This window comes from Sturnus vulgaris, chromosome 28 (assembly GCF_052056855.1).
Source record: "Sturnus vulgaris isolate bStuVul1 chromosome 28, bStuVul1.hap1, whole genome shotgun sequence".
Classification (NCBI taxonomy): Eukaryota; Metazoa; Chordata; class Aves; order Passeriformes; family Sturnidae; genus Sturnus; species Sturnus vulgaris.
The window spans coordinates 1057421-1070646 of NC_142270.1; the positions used below are offsets into that span (position 1 = coordinate 1057421).

General features: G+C 48.5%; 1 protein-coding gene across 2 annotated transcripts in view; it reads left to right on the top strand.

The window, feature by feature from the left end:
* The window catches only part of SLC23A2 (solute carrier family 23 member 2), a 46353-nt gene extending 39370 nt beyond the window's left edge, over window positions 1-6983 (top strand). For both annotated transcript variants that reach the window (XM_014892104.2, XM_014892105.2), the window contains exons 11-16: window positions 792-939; window positions 1500-1605; window positions 4272-4401; window positions 4503-4640; window positions 5744-5839; window positions 6654-6983. In XM_014892104.2, coding sequence (XP_014747590.1) covers window positions 792-939; window positions 1500-1605; window positions 4272-4401; window positions 4503-4640; window positions 5744-5839; window positions 6654-6886 — 851 coding nt within the window. In that variant the 3' untranslated portion in view covers window positions 6887-6983. The remainder of the gene's footprint in view (window positions 1-791; window positions 940-1499; window positions 1606-4271; window positions 4402-4502; window positions 4641-5743; window positions 5840-6653) is intronic.
* Window positions 6984-13226: the final 6243 nt, after the last annotated feature.

Consider the following 13226-nt stretch of genomic DNA (forward strand, 5'->3'; position numbering starts at 1 on the left):
ATTTGCCTCACTGGCTAAAATTGTTTTCTCACATGCTGTAGCTCAAATTCCTGATTCCTGAACAGGAGGAATTTTTTTAGTGGGGTTTTATGATTCTCTGGGATTTTTCCAAGTGTGATCAAAGCAGTTGGTTTGGCGGTTTTTCCTTTGCTCCTTTCATCTCCTTGAACTTGCCAGATTGTGTTAGAGTGAAGGGAGTTTGTTGTTTCCATCAAAGATAAATAAACAGTGCCCAGGGTTGTGCTGGGCACTGGGGAGGCCCCACCTGAGTCCCAGAGTCAGTTCTGGCCCCTCAGGACAAGGACATGGAGGGGCTGCAGCGTGTCCAGGGAAGGGACTGGAGCCCCAGGAGGGGCTGAGGGAGCTGGGAAAGGGGCTCAGCCTGGAGAACAGGAGGTTCAGGGGGGACCTTGTGGCTCTGCACAACTCCCTGACAAGAGGGGACAGCCAGGTGGGATTTGGGATTTTATCACAGGGAACAGGACAGGAGGAGAGGGAACGGCCTCAGGGGAGGCTCGGGTTGGATATTGGGGAATATTTCTTCCCCAGAAGGGCTGCTCAGCCCTGGATCAGGGTGGAATCCCCACCCCTGGGGGGATTTAGCAGCAGTGTGGAGGATGTGGCACTTGGGGACAGGGGCAGTGGTGGCCTGGGCAGTGCTGGGGGAACGGCTGCACTCGATGACCCTAAAAAGATCCTAAAACCCAAACCATTGCACAGTTCTGTCAGATTTGTTTGTTAGCCAGGCTGTTCCTGGGGCAGGAGAGGTTTCACTTTTCTTCTCTTCACAGTCCAGTGGGGGCTGCCGACCATCTCGGCCGCGGGGGTGATCGGGATGCTGAGCGCCGTCGTCGCCAGCATCATCGAGTCCATCGGGGATTACTACGCCTGTGCCAGGCTGTCCTGTGCTCCTCCTCCTCCCATCCATGCCATCAACAGGTTTGTCCAAACCAGAAATCCTTCAGGCTCAGGATGTTGGGGTTTTTAGGTTTTTTCCCTCTTGGGACAGGAACGTGCTCTGAGATGAAATGTTGCAGTTTGGTCAAACGCAAGGGCCATGGATGTGAAATCCAGGATGGAATTATCATCTTGGATTGTTCTGTTACAGATGGAGCATCTGGATCCCAGTCCTATTCCTGCTGCAGTCTGTGGAAGTTAATAGCACAATTTCCATAGGGATAGAACTCTAAGCTGGTTCTGGGATTGGGGTTGTTAAAATCACCTAGAATGCAGTTAAGAAAGTTTTAATTGAATTTTTTATATAATTTCCTCCGTTTAAGAATGTGGGGATCTAAGACTTAGGAAACAGAACTCCAATGTGTTTTCCAGGTGTGTTGGAGCTTGAAACATGAATTGCAATAATTCCATGATGGAACAGATGCCCCTGTGGCATTCAGCCATGAAACACCCTCCCAGTGAATCCCAGTGAATCCGAATTATGCACTCCAATATAATCACTGCACCAACAATGACTCCTGTGTTCTGTTTGGGATTTCCAGGGGGATTTTCATCGAGGGTCTCTCCTGTGTTCTGGATGGAGTGTTTGGGACAGGGAATGGATCCACCTCTTCCAGCCCCAACATTGGGGTCCTGGGCATCACAAAGGTGAGGGGCTCGAGTGTTCTTTCTGTTTATAATCCTCTTCCAGGAGACCATTCTGCTCCATTCCTGTGCAGACAAACTTCCCAGATCATTCTGAGTGTACCTGACTGTCTGTACCAGCTCTCGTCTGAGAGAAATGCATTATTGTACATCAGGACCTCAAAAATCTTTTTACTCAGACTAAAAGGCAGTTAGAATCCACATAAAGCAGATGCTGCTGCATAAAGTGTCTCTTGGACAACCCAGGCAGCATTCCAGGGCTCTTGGGGGTTTGAGTTGAGGCATAAACACTGTAAACTCTGTAGAAATTGATGCTTTTTGGATGTCTTGGCTTTGAAAGCATCAGTCGGAAGTGACTTTTAATGCCTCAAACACAGTAAGATGCAATGTGAAGTGCTTGGGCTTTGTCTGTGTCTGTACTGGGACATTGCAGTGGCACAGGGGCTGCAGTCAGGGTCATGTCAGAGTTAAATGTACCCTGAATGTTGTTTGGGTTCAAGATTTAGGGGTTTGGTATTTCTCCTGACATTGCTCAACAAAATGTGTGAGTGCTTGAGGAATTCCTTTGCTCACGTGTGGGGCTGGATCTGTGCCTGGAGGAGCTGGAAGGCCTTGGGCTGCAGAGATCTGCCTGATATTGTTAATTTAACCTTGGTAAGAAATAGCAGCAGCATTGTGTGACCTAGCATAAGAGTGATTTATGTTGTAAAAAACGTAATTTATGTTATTTTTTGTTTATGATGTAATAACATCTTGTTGGGTGTTTAACGTGGGGACCATAAATCCTTTGTGCAGAGATAGAAAATGTCTGTAACTAATCCCCCTGGCCTGATCTCCCATATAAATGATAGATTTGTCCTCAGCCATTCCTTCTGCACAAAGGGAGATTCTGCTGGGTTCAGGGTGCAATTCAACACTAACAGCACCATCTGCTGTCTGTACCAGTCACCAGCCAGCTGCTGAGGGAAATCTCCTAGGAGAGGTTTTGGTCAGGAAAAGATCCTTAAAGAAAGATTTCTTCTGTTCTACTCCCTTTCTATTGTTACTTCATGGGGGTTGAAATGAATTAATAGCACTTTTTTTTTTTTTTTTTTAATGAGCAGCCTGCAGAAATGAGTGTGCATTTCATGCTGGAGCAGTGGAAAGTTGGAGTGGCAGCTGTGGCAGGGAGTGGAGCGGCCCAGAGTGGCACAGCTGGGTGGTTCTGCAACAGGCTTTGTTCTTGTTCTCCTACCTACACATTCATTCCCCAAAACCCAACAGTTTTTCAGCTTCAGATAGAATTCTGGCACAGAGGTGCTCTGCTGTTGATTTGGAAGGGGAAATCTTCAGTGCTGCTGATCCCAGGGCATTTCCCTCCCTTGAAATTGGTGTATAATTGCACTTAGAATTTAAATGCATCTGGAGGTGCTGCAGAGTCTTTGAGCTAGTGTGTATTTTACTTGATGAGAGGAAGATCAATTAACTCTGATTAGCTGGGGCTAAAGCAGCTCTTGCCATAGTGGTGATGCTGAAATGGAGGCACCAGGTACCTACCATTTGATGCACTCCAAAATAATCACTGTGAGTGTGTGTGCTGGGAATAAATACAGAGCCTGAGCTAAATGCTGCCTGGGATGTTTTTAGTAGGTTTCCAGAGGAGCTTAATTTGTTTGCATAAACACATGTCGCTGTCATGAAGGTTTACAAAAAATTTGCCTGTTCTGGCAGGGAGAGAATTGCAGGGCAGGATCTGAGTGGCCCTGAAGAAATTAATGTCTTTATAAAGAGTAGAGAAAAATTCCAGCTAAATTCTGTAGTAATTCCAGTTCATGGTGTAGCTTCTGTTAGCAGGGAAAGAAGCTCACCTGGAGCTCAGCAGTGAAGAATGTGAGGGAAGGAAGGACTTTGCATCTCCTCAGGCCTGTTGGATCTGTTGTTTCTCATTTCACTGATTTAGCTCAGTCACACATGATGAACAAATGAATATTTCCTTTTTGAAGCCTGATGCTCTGTGCCAGGGGACCTGCAAAGGGCTTTTCTAGGAACCATCTTAATGTAAAGGAGTTTTTATTGTCCCTGGGGCATGTCTTATGGCAGCAGAAGAGTGTTAAAATACCAACTGCTCAGGTTTATCCACCACCCCTGCACCACAGAGAACCACTAGCTGCTTGAATTTCAAATGCTTAAAATAAAACTGGGAAGGAAGTGCAGGCCCTTAGTTTCAGTGTTAGCACAGCCCTGGTTTGCATTCAGCCCTGGTCTCTGGAGATGTCACAAAACCAGCTGCTAATTTAAGTCTAAAAATCCTGCACCTCCTTCCCGTGACCTGGTGTTGTTACAAACCACCGCACCTGGTAACTGTTCAGTCTATTCCTGAGTCCAAGGGCAGCAGCACACGGAATTTATTTTCTTTTTTCCATTTGCCATCTCTCCTCAGTGGGGTTTGTCCATTTTGCTTTCTCTCTCGTGGCTGGGTTGCACCAATTTCCTGGTGATTGTGGCAGTTCCAGATGGTTTCAGGGCTGGCCTGGGGCAGCCGAGCTCAGCTGAGCCCTCCAGCACCAAAACAAAACCCACGGGAGCTGGGAAGGAGCTCAAATAAAAACTGAGCAACCAAACAGAAGAGCAGGTGTGGGGCTGGGCTCAGAGCAGAGCTCACCTAGTGTCCTGTGCTGTTTTCTCTGCAGGTTGGGAGCCGCAGGGTGATCCAGTACGGAGCAGCCTTCATGCTGCTGCTGGGCATGGTGGGCAAGTTCAGCGCCCTGTTCGCCTCGCTGCCCGACCCCGTGCTGGGGGCTCTCTTCTGCACCCTCTTTGGTAAGGGGGCTTTGTGCTCCTCTTTGCTGCTTCTGAGCATTTTGCTGTGCTGGTTTTTTGAAGAAAAAGACTTCTCTGAAAGCTGGGTTTTTTGTGTTTAGGGATGATCACGGCCGTGGGTCTGTCAAACCTCCAGTTCATCGATCTGAATTCTTCTCGGAATCTCTTCGTGCTCGGGTTTTCCATTTTCTTTGGGCTCGTCCTCCCGAGCTATCTCAAGCAGAACCCCCTGGTCACTGGTATGTCCTCCTGCTCCTTCACAGCAGCATCTGTGCCTTGTGCTCACATGGACAGTCCATCCAGGTGCAGAGTAATGCAGAGGGTCAGTGAGAGGAAACCCAAATTGTGGAGAAAAACCCAAACTATGCAGACAGTGAAGGCTTTAGGTGCAGACAAGCTGTGTGTGTTCAGAGGAGAATTCATTAGGAGGTTGAGACCTGCAGGGAATGTTCCAGTGGGACACAGCTGAAGCTTTCCTGCTTTTTCTGGGTGCATTGTAGAGCAATGGAAGGAGGCAGTTAACCAGAGAAAAACAAAGGTTGAATGTGGGCTGTAAATGATGTTAAAAGATTAAGGGGAAACACCAAGGCAGAGTTTGGAAGGTGGGAAATTGTTTAGGGGTTGCAACTTTTTGTCACTCAAATTATAAAATCTTCATTTTAGTGAATTCCTTTGCAGGCTGTTAATGAAACTGTAGCTTTGAGGAGTTCACTGGGAAGGTTTTCTGTGTTAATGCTCCCCTCAGCAGTGGTCATGTCAGTGTATGTTACCAGAGATGGACTCAAAGGAAATATTTCACTGCCTTGGGTTTGTTTGGGGTTTTTTTAAACAAAATATTAACTGACTTTTCTTTCCACTATGCCTTCAGACCAGGATTTAAGGGCTTATCTGTCCTGCTGTGAGTGGTTAGAAAAGTAGATCCTTCAAGCTTTATGTGGTTAATGCAGTGTTCTTCCATAACTGGGGCTGTGAATTCTTGCCCCTTTAAAAGATTTATTAAAAGAATTCTATCAGTCCCCATGATTTCGCAATCTGAACGTTTCTTTTTCCATTTCACGTTTTTCTGCTTAGTTCAGATTAGTTGTGTCTGCAGTAGGAACTAAAATGGTGTTTTGTGACATTTTTGTGAGCAGCTGAGAGTTCCTGAGGTTGCATTTTGGGGAACAATGTCCCTGGTGGTGCACTGGGGCGAGTTTCTTCTGCACCAACCCCAAGTGGCTTCCAGAGCCCTTTTGGAGCAAATCCCTCACTGAGCTCAGCAGCAGTGCTCCTGCTTGGCCTGGGTGTAGATCAGCAGGATGTGGATGATCAAAAGCCCAGACAGTTTTCCCTGTTGCTGCAGGAATAGCAGGCATCGATCAGGTGTTGAACGTCCTGCTCACCACAGCCATGTTCGTCGGGGGCTGCGTCGCCTTCATCCTGGATAACACCATCCCAGGTGAGCCCTGCCCTGCCTGTCCCAGCCCTGCCTGTGCCCTGCCCTGCCTGTCCCAGCCCTGCCTGTGCCCTGCCCTGCCTGTCCCTGCCCTGCCTGTCCCAGCCCTGCCTGTGCCTGCCCTGCCTGTGCCCGCCCTGCCTGTGCCCGCCCTGCCTGTGCCCGCCCTGCCTGTGCCCTGCCCTGCCTGTCCTTGCCCTGCCCTGCCTGTCCTTGCCCTGCCCTGCCTGTCCTTGCCCTGCCCTGCCTGTCCTTGCCCTGCCCTGCCTGTCCTTGCCCTGCCCTGCCTGTCCTTGCCCTGCCCTGCCTGTCCCAGCCCTGCCTGTGCCTGCCCTGCCTGTGCCCTGCCCTGCCTGTCCTTGCCCTGCCCTGCCTGCAGCGTTCCCTGGGCCACAGCACGAGCAGGACATCCCGACTTTTGGGGCTGCCTGTTTCCAGCAGCAGAGTCCTGACACCTGCCCTCCCTCCACCTGAACGCCTGGAATCCTTCCTAGGTTAAAATTAAACCCCTAAGAGAGCTGATAAAATCCAAACCAGTCTCCAGGAGACAGAGTAAAACTGACTTTGAGATCTAAACCTGCTTCCATTCAAGAGGAAAAATTTGCCTTGACTTCCAGTTAAAAAATCTGAGTTACGTGTTTTTCCCTTTTTGAGGAATCTGGGAGATCTTTCCAGAGCTTTGCTGAACTTGGTGGCTAAGCCTTGATGTTTACTTTCAGGCTCTGCTTTAGGCCTGTGTATTCACATAAAGATATCCATGCATATATATATATGTATATATATGTATGTATATATATTCTTTTCTTTTGATTTCTAGGAAGCCCTGAAGAAAGGGGAATACGGAAATGGAAGAAAGGGGTTGGTAAAGGAAGCAAATCCCTGGATGGCATGGAAACATATGATCTGCCTTTTGGCATGAACTTCATTAAAAAATATAGATGTTTCAGCTTCTTGCCCATCAGCCCCACCTTCATGGGATACACGTGGAAAGGCTTCAGGAAAAGCAGTAACTGCAGGAGTTCAGATGAAGACTCAGAAGCTACAGTATAGCCTTAGCTGAAATTATATTATCTAGTTGTAGTCAAAGATGTATTTGCAGTTTCTTGCTGATTAAGAAGCATTAAAATCTATGTTTTGTATATCTGCATTTAAATTCTGGAACCAGAGCTGAGACGGATTTAAAAAAAAAAAAGAAAAGTAAAAAAAAAAGCTTTTCCTGTTGTGGGTGGTGGGAGCCAGGTCTAGTGTCTCTGTGGCAAATCCTGCTGATTTTGGGAAGTTGTAGAGAGCTGTGCACCTAAGTCTGTTGGTTTGAAATGGGTTTAGGTGGAGATGTGGAGGTGCTGCTGCAAACCATTTGTTTTTATGGTGATTTTATTGAAGCCCTCAGTGTTGGTTATGTCGAAAAAACCAAACCTTGGAGAAGGAGGAGAGGGAAAAGAGAGAAAAGGAAAAATACTTCCTTCTGCTCATGTCAAGTCCCATAGATGCTGTTCTGCCACTCAGTGATTTGCACATTCCATGTTCTCAGTGCCTGGAAACCGGGCTCAGCTGATGCTGGCAAATCATGAGAGTTGAGCTCTGAATGATCTGTGATTTCAGTGGCACATCCAGTGCTCAGACAGGAAGTTTCTGGAATAACTTTGCCCTTGAAAACCGTGGCTGGCTTGGCTGGCTCAGTGCTGCAGCAGCCACTTTATTTTATTCACAGCATTTCTCATTTTTGAACGTTTGCTTTCCCCACCTGGGGATTTCCTTCCGAGGCTGGGATGGGAAACCTGAACTCAGACAGGACCTGGAGGCAGCGTTTCAGTTCGGTGCCTGTCCAGCAGGATGTTTCCTGGCCAGAAATGCTAATTAGCTGAGCAGCTCCAAGCAATTAACAGTTGTTCCCTGCAGGGAAAGCCACGTGCTCCGAATGCTGCCGGCACTCCTGGCTTGGGTTTGAGCAGGGTTTGGTTTTTTGGTTTGTTGTTTTTTTTTTTTTTTTTTGCTGATGCTGCACAAGGCTCGCTCTTCCCCTCTTGTGAGGCTTCTCCAGAGGCTGTTTGCTGCTGGGAAGGGGGGTTTGGGACAGCAGAGACACTGCACCTGCCAGCCTCACCCACCGGATGGGTTCACGGGTATTGGGTCCAATCAGGGCACCACTCAGATCTCTTTTTTTGTTCCTGGAATAGTCTCAGCTCTGCTGTTATGTGGGTGTTCATGCTCATCATGCATTCATGATTAACAGTTTTATTCCTGTTTAATGTTCTTACTATTGCAAGTTAGTTTTAGACTTCACTGTGGCCCCAAAAGCATTTTCAGCTGTGGAGATCATCAGGGAAATGTTGTGTAATGTAATTTCAAGGCCAGTAATGCTCTACGGTGCTTGCGTTTTGTATTCCTGGAAAACCATAACAGTAGATCCTGTAACCCCCTGATCTATTTATCCAAGTTTGACTACTGGACAGGAGCACAGGAACTCTGTTTTCTCTAAGTCTGCTCCCAGGGGAATTTGTTCTGGGTTATTGAAGCATGGACGGGTTGGGGTGGGGAGGGCAAGGACAGAGCTTGATGGATCAGTACTGAGTAGTGTAGAGTGGGAATGATTCCGTGGAGATCGTTCTCAGCATGCCATGGCTGTTTCCAGAAACTTTTTATCCCGCTTTTCCCATGTCCAAGCATGCCTTTGTTCCTGCTTCCTTCGGGGAACTTTCAGTAGTTTGCAGTCTTGGTGTCAGTTGGACTCGAGAACTGGTCGGAAGAGTCGTTTTGTAGTAGACGAGGTTGGTTTGCCTGTGAAACAAAAGTCATTTTTGCTCATTTTTCAGTCTTTCCTCTGCAGGTAGTGAGGTGTTGGACACAGTTTGGGTGCGGGGGCCTCTGCTCAGTGGCACAAAGCTTCCAAATTCCCCAGCTTTCTGTGCAACCAAAGATGTGTGGCAGATGTGGGGGGGTAAAAATACCCACACAAAAGGAAAACACAGGTCACAACCTGAGGGGTTGTGGTGATGTCAAATGCCAAAGTTGGTTATCCTGTGAAAGTGGGGAGAGGGAGGAAAAAGATTTTCATTTCCAGCTAACTCCAGAGAGGAGGGGATGAGAGCAGAGTTTGTCTCTGTTGCCCTGTTGAGGGAAATCACAGTGAGTTTTCAGTGGAGATTCCCAAGACACTCAGAGTCCCAGGGCAGCAAATCCAGGATAGTTCTCTCTCCTCCCTGGAGCAGAACACCCCTCCTTCCCCACAGCACTCCTCCAGCAGGTGCAGTCCAATTTTCTGTTGGATATAATTTTTGGTTTGTGCCCGTTCCCCCTGGCCCTGGGAAGCAGCTGCAATTAGGGTCACTTGTCACTTTGCATCCCAGTGGGTCAGTGGGACAAATCCCCACCTTTTCCCAGGGCGAATGGTGAAAGGTGAGCCCCAGGCTGGGAAGGACACCTGGAAGTGCAGGAAGGATGGGCTGAGGTGGGCACAGGAGCTGTGGGATGAGGAGCTCCCCTGTCCCTTCCTGGGGCTCCTGGAGCCCTCCCAGGGGAAGGAGAGCATTGCTTTTCTTTGGGGGGCGAAATCCCTGAGTTCACCCTGGGTTTGTGCAGGTACAGGAGGGAATTTTCAACCTTAAATCCTTCTCCCACCTTCCTATTTTCCTGGTCCCTTCTTTTCCTGGTCCCTTCTGGGCACGTTCCCAAGTGGCTGCTGTGAAATTCCAGGAAGCTGGGTGCCCGTGGTGGTAGAGGATGAAGCTGTAGTTTGGGGAGCTTTAAACACGAGCTGTGTGTGCTGGGGATGTGCAGGTGTAACCTGACTGGCAATGCAATGCTGGATTTTCCTCTCAGTCCTTCCCTGCCTTTCCAACAGCCAAACTCCAAGCTCCCAGGGAAGGCAGCAGCTGAGAGGTGAGTGAAGAGGCCATGAGAAGTTTCAACCAATTTTGAGAGGGAAGGGCAACTATTCATGGTAGAAATCTCATTTTGTCATATCAGAGATGGTATCAGTGTATACAAAGTAACTTGGGATTTTTGTAATTGATATTCTCTTGTATTTTTTTTAGGTTAAATTAAGGGTTCTTGCTGACATGTTGAAACACATTTTCTAAAGCAAATACTTGCAAATTATGCGTATAGAAATTTAGGTTTCGTAGCTGACAGCTATGACTGATTAACGTTGTCATATTGGAGGGACTTCACCATGTACCTCGCTCAGAAAGCTCAACCTTTTCAACCCCAAATTTGCTTTTGCCTTTTAATACTGACTTGAAATATGACAACTTGGTTTGTACATGAATATTGCAGTATTTTATTTCCATATATTAAGAAAAATAACATTTCCGCTCAGGATAACGGCAGCGCTTTTCCTGGGAGGGAGTGGTATGAGTGTCATGACAATGTCATGTGATGGTAGAATTTCTTCATTGACGAATCTATAGTGGTTGTGTATACTTTATTTACCCATGTTTGTGTTCCTACCCAAAACTGGAGGGTTTTGTTGTTTCCTCCCTGCTGAGCCCTTGGAGCTGCTGGGGCAGAATTGGAGAAAATCCCTCAGTGGTGCCCTGAGGAGCACCATGAGTTTGACCCATCCTTTACACCCCAGAAGTGTGGAAATCTGTCATTTTGGGTACAAACAGCACTCCAGACCCCTGGTGTGTGCAGCTTTGGCTGAGCCCTGGATGCCTCCACCCCACCTGAGCAGCCTGTGCTTGCCAGAATGGCTGGGTTGATTGTGCAGCGCCTGTGTGAGACCAGCACGACCTTCACCTTGCTTCTTTGTGGCCTTCTTCAACCAAAAGCAGCTTTTTTTCTCCTTTTCCTCTCCTTTTTCGAAGCGGGGGCACTGGGGGGTCACTCGTTTTTTGCAGCAAAGTCCCACTTGGTGCAGTTCCCTGGTTTTGAGGAGCCCTCAGGGCTGGGGCTGTGCCTGGGGGAGATCCCAGGGCTGGGTGAGAGTTGGGATCAGTGGTGGAGCCACCCCTAGCATTCCTGGCTGGAATTGCCTGCTGGGCTGTGGCTGTACAGGGACATCCAGGGTGGCCTCTGCCCTTCTGGGAAATCCTCGTGCTGCCAGTTCAAATAATTCCTGTATTTGTCTGTTTAGAACAACCTCTGGTGTAACAAACTATTGACTGTTCTTAGGCGGTGGGGATAAATTTTGTTTTCTCCATGACTTTTCGTGACTGACTTTGGCTGTAAAACTTTTTTGTTCAACAGCAAAAGTTTATTTTGGGGGGGGAGTTTATTTGATTTTTTTGTTGTTGTTCTTGTTCCAAGATGTGTAATTCTTTTATGGAGGGGTTTTTTTTATTATTATTCTTTTTTTTTCCTAACATTGCTTCATTAAACAACTAAATATTTAAAAATGTAATATTTGGACCAGATGTTGTGAATAATAGTAGATAAAGCTATTTTATTCTGTATTTTTAAAGCTGTTCAGTATAAATAAACGCGGGCATAGATGCAGTGTGGCATTGTGGTGTCACAGTTCCTTTGCTGGAGAATCATGGAATTAGAGGATCCTGAAATGGTTTGGGTTGGAAGAGACCTCAAAGCTCATCCAGTGCCACGGCAGGGACACCTCCCACTGTCCCAGGGTGCTCCAGCCTGGCCTTGGGCACTGCCAGGGATCCAGGGGCAGCCACAGCTCCTCTGGGAATTCCATCCCAGCCCCTCCCCCCCTTCCCACAGAAGAATTCCTCCCTAATTGATTGATTTCTTCCCAATGGATAATTAATTTCAGAATCCAGGTGGTGGCAAGACCCAGAGGTTTTGTAGCAGGTGCTGCCCAAAACCACAACCCCCAAATTCCTTGCAGCTCCCAGATAACCTCACAGCTCTCATCCCACTGCTCCCACCATGTGCACACTGGGATTCCTGGATTTGTGGGGGAGAGGCCCAGCTGCCTTGCCCATTCCTGAGATTCCCTCCCTGCCTATTCTGGGAATCCTGCTCCTTCCTGGGATTCCCTGCCCATTCCTGGGATTCCTGCCTGTCCCTGCTCTCACTGAGGCACCTCCAGGTCCCCATGTGTGGGTGAAGGAGTCGAGTGTCGCCTCTGCTCATCCCCAGCCCTTCAGTCACCTCGTTTCTCTGCAGCAGATTCCAGGTTTAACCCCAGGGCACCGGCGGGTTGTCTGGGAGGGGTTAGGAACTGGGAACACCTGGCTGAGGGTACCCAGCACCCTCAGGTGTCTGCTCATGGCTTTGAGGACATGGGGACACCCCAGCACCTCCCTGAACTTGGATGTGGCCCGTGGTGGAGTGGGATGGGAACTAAAACAGAAAACAATCACCCAAATCCACAGTCAGGGGCTGGGAGCAGCTGTGGGATCAGAGCCAGAGGAGCAGCTGTGAGCAGGGCCAGGGATTTCTGAGCACTCCAGGTTTGTGTCTGTGATGAAAACCTGATCCTAATCCTGGCTAATCCCCTGTGCTGCGGGGTCACAGCTCAGGCAATAATTGTGTTTTCTCCACGTGTCTTGCCCGAATCAGCATCGACCAAGGGCAAGCAGATCCTGGGCAGGATCTCAAAATTTGGGGATTTTCAGAACGGCCGAAACACCCCCACACAGGGGGGGCAATGATGTGAAAGAGACAAGGTCAGAGACGAGGAGAGGCCTTTCCAGAGCCACATCTCTTCCCATCTGGTTTCAGAGCTCCCTAACAGCTCCCAGATGCTCCCACACCAGCATGGGTCCAAGTGTGGGATGTTCTCGGTATTTACTGGCAATCAGCTGAGGGGGCTTTAAGCTCAAACCCTGAGAAGCTGCCAAGGTAGAAAAGAATGGATTTTGGCTGCTTGCTTGGTCTGGGGGGAAATCATTGAATATTGGAGAATTTTGGAGCTGGTGCTTTATTCTGAACCTGACTGAGGTCCTTGGCAGCAGTAAATCCGTCCAAGCTCATGGTTTAAAAGGCATCTGCTGTGATCCCTGTGTGGCGTTTAGCACAGAAACGCTGACTCAGCCTGCAGAACAGGTGCTGTAACTTCCTTTTCGCCTTTTCCTGGGGGGTTTTCAGCAGCCTGAAGGGGTGGAAGTTCTGGTCTCCTTCCTCGTGTTCACCCTGCTGTCGAGGCAGCAGCAGCCTCTCAGCTGCAGGGAGCTCTCATAGGGCAGGAATGGGTCAGGTTCCCTTTATTTGCTAAATAAATCCCCCCATCCATGCTCCAGCCTCCCCCCACCTATGCTCTGATGGCAGCGAGCAGAACATGGCAAAAATCAGGATTTAACCCCAATTCTGTAGCCAAGATCCCCCTGTGTACCCCAAACCCCAGATTTAATTTTATTTTTCTGTTTGCATCCACCCCACGAGCTGAGGGTCAGGGGAAGCTCTCCCTGTGTTTGAGGCCGAATCCCTGGGGTTTGGGGCCAGCTCCATTGTCCTCTCTTCCCACCACAAAGGGCCTCACATC